General features: G+C 41.0%; 2 protein-coding genes across 3 annotated transcripts in view; one reads left to right on the top strand and one right to left on the bottom strand.

The window, feature by feature from the left end:
• Positions 1–2: 2 nt before the first annotated feature.
• LOC109972642 (ubiquitin carboxyl-terminal hydrolase 37-like) lies at positions 3–3,092 on the bottom strand (the record flags this gene model as incomplete). Its single annotated transcript, XM_020621650.1, has 4 exons — positions 2,925–3,092; positions 1,813–2,032; positions 1,006–1,156; positions 3–37 (listed from the first exon to the last, which is right to left on the bottom strand). Coding segments are annotated over exons 2-4 (351 nt in total), but the record flags the coding sequence as incomplete, so codon positions are not given.
• The window catches only part of cnot9 (CCR4-NOT transcription complex subunit 9), a 6,550-nt gene continuing 2,357 nt past the window's right edge, over positions 2,328–6,520 (top strand). The window contains exons 1-5 of one of the 2 annotated variants that reach the window (XM_020621618.1): positions 2,328–2,770; positions 4,032–4,217; positions 4,348–4,463; positions 4,686–4,795; positions 4,902–5,011. In XM_020621618.1, coding sequence (XP_020477274.1) covers positions 2,756–2,770; positions 4,032–4,217; positions 4,348–4,463; positions 4,686–4,795; positions 4,902–5,011 — 537 coding nt within the window. In that variant the 5' untranslated portion in view covers positions 2,328–2,755. Of the gene's footprint in view, positions 2,771–3,184; positions 3,543–4,031; positions 4,218–4,347; positions 4,464–4,685; positions 4,796–4,901; positions 5,012–6,520 lie in introns of those variants that run through there. The other variant, XM_020621617.1, reaches the window with a different exon arrangement.

Genomic DNA, 6,520 nt, shown 5'->3' with positions numbered 1-6,520 from the left:
CTGAAGTTTGCACTTCCATGGGATGATTTTAAAACCACTAAATTAAGAAAGAATAGGAACTCAGTCCAAAGCATGTGAATGAAATGGTTCTTTGAACAATTCAGTCTGAGGTTAAACCTCATAAAATTTTGCTATCCTCTGAAGCACTAAGACTTAATGTACACTCATTTTACCATGAAAGCTAGTTCACAGTATTGCATTTGTAAATACAAAATTCCACAGTAAATCTATATGAAACAGCAGTTGAAAACTACAAACTGTTGCATTTTTGAACTGCTAGGTTTAAGCAATGTTTTGACTGAATGGTTAACCAACAATTTCTAACAAATGGTACAGGGTACTGTGATCCCTGTGATGCAAGGAAATGACATATTACTACTGTCATTTATTTGTGCCTTTAAGGAGAGGTTTGCTGTCTCTAAACATGAAGTGGTTCCAGCAGGACACAGGTGAAATGGGGGAAAGAAAATGTAAATTTCATGCCCACAACTCTGAAATTTCTGAATGATATGGGATATGTATTCTGATTTGTGTTGTACTGTACATGGATTGAGGGGTGCAGCTCAATCCCTGAACTAAACTCCACTATGTCTTCAGAATACATGTTGGTGATGTAGTCTTGTTGTCAGTAATGGGGACCAAACAAGATTCCCCTCTGGAGTATATAAAAGTTCCTATCTAACTAGTCACTGTCACTGTCTTCTGTTGGGATTTGAGGAATGAATGTCTGGAATGTATCACTGTTCACAGGACATAAATCTTGGGTATATGTCCAAAGAAATTCTGTTCTGAAATTGTGTATTTCTCATTAATTTGAGAAATATGACATAAACAAAGATTTAACTAAAAATTCTGATAATATACTCCGCACAATCTTCAGTGGAGAATGACTGTATACATCACAAATATGAATCACATTAATTTGATGCCCATCTTTCACCTTTATCGCACTATGCACCATCAACACACCTTTGCAAGTACTTAAAATGAGCAGTGGTTAATTACTTGTCTTTCCCTGCTTTAGCTTTTCTAGGTATTCTTTAGTCTTCTGAAATAAATTTGGGGACATCTTATCCAGGGTGATGACGCTGCTGTCCTTCAACGTCAGTATGATTCGAGTCTGCTTTGGGTGAATGCTCTTCACGTTCTGGTTCAGCTGAGGGAAAAAAAAAGGTGAAAAGTAGAGGGTAGTTAATCAAAAACACCTGTGAACAGGAAAGAACAACAAAAAACCTGCAGAAATGTGACATTTTCATTCTACCGGATAAATGATATATGGGATCTATGCTGGTAAAACAGATGTTAATAGCACCACCACTGAGGAGTTCGGTTGCCATATGGCTTACTGTCCACTTGGTACAATGCAGATACTAGGACTTGTGATAAAACAAATCTGTTGCATGTTCTTGATCACAAATGTAGCAATTTCTTTCCTGATTTTTTTCTTATTAGGAGATAGTGAACATCTATCCATCTATACACTTACAGCTCATCAGTCGAACAGTGTGCAATGCCCTGGCACTTCTGCAGTGTGTCGCATCACACCCAGAGACACCGTAATGGGAGTTCAGTATAACATTGCAAAGGTTTTAGTAGCATATTTGTTTCATTCACTGCTAATGACGCCATATTGTGTTTAGAAGCTTTAATGGTGTAATGCTATAGAAAGACATGGTTACGACATGGTTATGTACAGGGCAGAAATATTTTCACTGACATTATTTGCTCAGAACTTGTTAATACTGCTTCACAGTCCAAAGCACTGTCTTATCAGTTACTGAATAAGTACGAACCAAACAAACTGAACAATACCTGGAAATTTTTGGAAGATCCACCACAGTTGAACCTTAGACAGAGGTTGACTTTATTATCCTTTTCCAGAATCTCAAAAGTGCCTTCTTTCCACTTTGTGGTGCCCACATCTATGCTGGTAAAACGGATGTTAATAGCGCCACCACTGGAGAGTTTGGTTGCCATGGCTTACTATCCAGTTGGTACAATGTAGATACAAGGACTTGTGATCAAACAAATCCTAAACGAGAGAAATTAACTGTCAGGACAATCACGCCAATACCCTGTCTGCATACGGTGGATTATGACTAGTATATTTCAACCATGTCCCATTGCACAATTTAGAATCAATGAAATTACTGTTACTAAACAGGCAGGCATGGGTTGTCATTAACGTTACTGTCATTGCTCGATAGCTGACATTACCACGGGCTAATGGTAATAGGTTAACGTCACACAGCTTATTAAAACACCTTCAATTTGCCAACACTGACGGCTACAAGACTGCAGCACACCATTTCAGAGGTTGTTACTCAGCTAGGACAAGTAACATAATAGTGCATCCCACGTCGGCTTTATTGCGTTGCGCGCCTGTTGGAAGTCACAACAAAGTCTAAGTCACACAAAAGCAACGTAATAGACCAACTAATAACATAAAGCTCGTTATAACAAAAACAAGACGCTTGTAGCACAAATCTGACAAGCGGGGATGGATGTTTTTCAAAGCGGAGAAACTCGTGCTGCTTATGTTAGCTGACTAGTGTTTCTATTAACAGCTAATGTAGCCTGTTTGCCAAACTGTATCGCGGCAGGAAAAACTAGCGAAGGTGCGCATCACATTGTGACAACCATTTATTAGTTCTAGCTACGTTACCATCATTCCGACAAAACGAATAATCATAAAAATGTGCAAAACCAGTAGGGTTACGAAGAACTAGCCCGAGTGACACTTCTGCCAAGCCGAATGTCTGGAATGCAGGTAATGTCGTCGCCTCATCTACAGGCACTGAATGGATGGAGGAGGCCGACATTAGCAAGTCTGCTAGCAAGCTAGCTAACTGGCTAATTTGCCTGATTGTAATTTCGTGATGAAAACAGCGTCACTGTTTGATTATATTGTCGCAGTTCTTTACCTGTCGATGATATGTGCTTGTCTTGAAACTTTTAAATTACCGAATCGTTTTCGTAGGTCCTCCGAGTGCACAAAGTTTGTTTAACCGGCATTCACCTGATCCCTATATGTGTGTTGTTGACAGGAGACCTACACACTACGCTTCGCGACGCTGCTCAATGATGGCGGGAACGTGAAAATTTACAACGGAAATGATGACCGAGAGTGTGTCCTTCCTATCGCGATGTTTTAGTATTCGGATGGATGGATATCGGATGGTATTTTGCTAGGTTGCTTCTCAATTCCCTAGCAAAAACTCGCCGCTAAATTAGCTATTACGTATTAGTTTTGAACTTGAGAGGGTACTAACGATACATATAAGTGAGAATAATAACGGTGTATAATCCTGTAACCTCAATTAAGTTATGATGCTTGCAGTGTTAATGTACGGTGGTACTGGATTCCATTTGTCAAGCGTTAGCAGCTAGCTTGGGCTAACTGTCTATGTTATGCGTTAGTTAAACTGACTTTATTTAATCGCACTGCAATAGTTTACCACTACATCACACTTTCTTCGATAAAGTCCTTAACTATACATTGGGACTAGTACGAGCTTTAGAGAATGCTTGCGACGGGAGCAGTGAGTATCTAATAACGTTAACGTAATTGTGCTGTTATTATTCTTAGCTTAAAAGTTGTTTAATTACAGTCTTTTTCAAAACTGACTGACAGCATCGTATTATTTTATTCTTGTCATCATATTTCAGTACTTAAGCTATATTATGAGTGAAATATTAAATCCAAAACTCCATGTTTTAATGGATACACCATTCATTCAAATGTAAGTCTTCAGTTTAATCGTGTTACCTTCAAAATCAGTCAGATATATCTGGTATATTTTGAAAATATCCCCACCAGAGCTTAAAATAGCCTGATGTTTTGTAACTTTGTACAATGTTTGTAGTGAAGTTGAGATTGAAAATGGCAAGTGGCATACCACTTCTGTTCTGATAAGCTAGTTTTACCACCCTGGTTGTCTTTTCTTACTCCATTGCAGGGCACATATTCAAGGTTCAGCTGGATGGTGCTGATGAATAATATTGCTGATTGTTTCCCTTTCTACTTACAGGCTGTGACTAATGTCACAGCCTTGGCCCAGGTGGACCGAGAGAAGATCTACCAATGGATCAATGAGTTATCCAGCCCAGAGACCAGAGAAAATGCCTTGCTGGAGCTAAGCAAGAAACGAGAGTCTGTGCCAGACCTGGCTCCAATGCTTTGGCACTCCTGTGGCACCATTGCTGCCCTGTTACAGGTACGGACCACGTCCCATCCCTAGGTGTAGTACATAGAATTTCACTATTTGTGTGTGTTCATCCACCGTTGCATGGTCTTGATCACAAATGTAGCAGTTTCTTTCCTAATCTGATTTTTTTTCTTATTAGGAGATAGTGAACATCTATCCATCTATAAATCCACCTACACTTACAGCTCATCAGTCGAATAGAGTGTGCAATGCCCTGGCACTTCTGCAGTGTGTCGCATCACACCCAGAGACACGGTAATGCAGAGATTTCAGTAACACATTTGTTTCATTCACTGCTAATGATGCTAAACTGTGTTTAGAAGCTTTAATGACGTAATGCTATAGAAAGATGTGGTTACTTAATGTACAGGGCAGGAATATTTTCTTCCACTGACATTATTTGCTCAGACATTGTTAAATTTAGAGGAAATGGAGTGTTGTTTTATTAAACTTTTAAAATTCTTTGTTTCTTACTAGGTCAGCTTTTCTTGCCGCTCACATCCCTCTCTTCCTGTACCCCTTTCTGCACACTGTGAGCAAAACACGGCCGTTTGAGTACCTGCGACTGACTAGCCTTGGAGTCATAGGTAAACTTGACTTCCACATAGATGTTTTATTATGTGAACGACCATTATTTCCACCAAACAGTGTCTTCACCATTTTCAGCAAGATGTCCTTTTGTGTTTACTACAGGTGCCTTAGTCAAAACAGATGAACAGGAAGTGATTAACTTCCTCCTCACCACTGAAATCATCCCACTGTGTCTTCGCATCATGGAATCAGGCAGTGAACTCTCAAAGACGGTACTTAACTATTTGACCTGCTTTTCAAACACTTAGAGTAAAGTGATTAATTGAGTGAGACTTGGATCACATGGCACTCAGTAAATATGAAATTCACTTCCAGAAGCAGTCCCTGCCTGTTTCGTTGTAGTAACTTATTGACAATGATGACAGTAATGATTAGGCTATTATTATAATATTTCATTTTAAGTAAAACAATATGTGATTTCTAATAGGGCTGTACCTAGCTAAGAACTTTGTCAGTCGACTCAGATTCAGGTGTTCAGTGCAACTATTTCTTTTTTTTGTTTTGTTATTTATATATACTGAGACCAACAAGCTCATATACACCACAGCAATCGTGATCCTTGAGATGCTTGGCTATAATTTCAACAAAGGCCATAAGGAGCAGTATCCTCCATGGAGAAGGAGGTTGGAGACCAAGATCAAGGCAGCAAGGAGAGAAGTTAGCCAGCTATTGGAATTGCAGAAAGGCGTGATGAAGAAAGGGGTACCCAAGAAGTACAACTCACTGTCCATACCTGAGGCCTTAGAGACTGCCAAGCAAAGGCTCACAGCCCTGGCCACCCTGCTGAAGAGGTACACCAGAGTAGTTGAAGCCAGGAGAATAAACCGAATGTTCTCCACTGAGCCATCCAAGGTGTACTCTCAGTGGCAGGGTAGTAACATGAGAGCAGACCCACCAAGGCTGGAGACCGAACAGTTCTGGAAGAGCATATGGGAGAAGGAGGCATCACACAACAACAATGCCCAGTGGCTGGTGGACCTAAGAGCAGACCACAGCAACCTCCCTGCACAAGACCCAGTAATCATCACAATAGCAGATATTCAAGAGAGGGTCTCAAGTATGAAGAGCTGGACAGCACCGGGCCCTGACATGATCCACACCTACTGGTTAAAGAAGCTAACTTCACTCCATGAGCACCTGACCAGACAAATGGTGGGTGGCAACCAGTTACTAATGGATGGAACCCACCCTGAGTGGTTAACTGAAGGCCGGACAGTCCTGATCCTGAAGGACCCTCAGAAGGGAGCAGTACCATCCAACTACCACCCAATAACCTGCCTCTGCACAACATGGAAGCTCCTGTCAGGCATCATAGCAGCTAAGATGAGCAGGCACATGGCTCAATACATGAGCAGAACCCAGAAAGGAATTGGTAGTAACACCAGAGGAGCAAAGCACCAGCTACTGGTTGATAAAGTAGTCACTCGAGACTGCAAGACCAGATATACCAACCTGTGCACTGCCTGGAATGAGTGCAAGAAAGCCTATGACTCAATGCCTCACACATGGATCCTGGAATGCTTGGAACTGTACAACATCAACAGGACTTTAAGAGCCTTCGTCAAGAACTTAATGGGAATGTGGAAAACAACCCTAGAGGCCAACTTCAAGCCAATTGCACAAGTCAACATCAAATGCAGTATCTACCAAGGAGATGCTCTGTCCCCACTGCTGTTCCACATGGGGCTGAACCCCCTCAGCCAGATTAATACCAAGAGCGG

The sequence above is a fragment of the Monopterus albus genome, unplaced genomic scaffold, assembly GCF_001952655.1.
Source record: "Monopterus albus unplaced genomic scaffold, M_albus_1.0 scaffold263.1, whole genome shotgun sequence".
Classification (NCBI taxonomy): Eukaryota; Metazoa; Chordata; class Actinopteri; order Synbranchiformes; family Synbranchidae; genus Monopterus; species Monopterus albus.
Note: the sequence above shows the minus strand (reverse complement) of the source record. Positions and strands in the feature narration are given on the sequence as shown.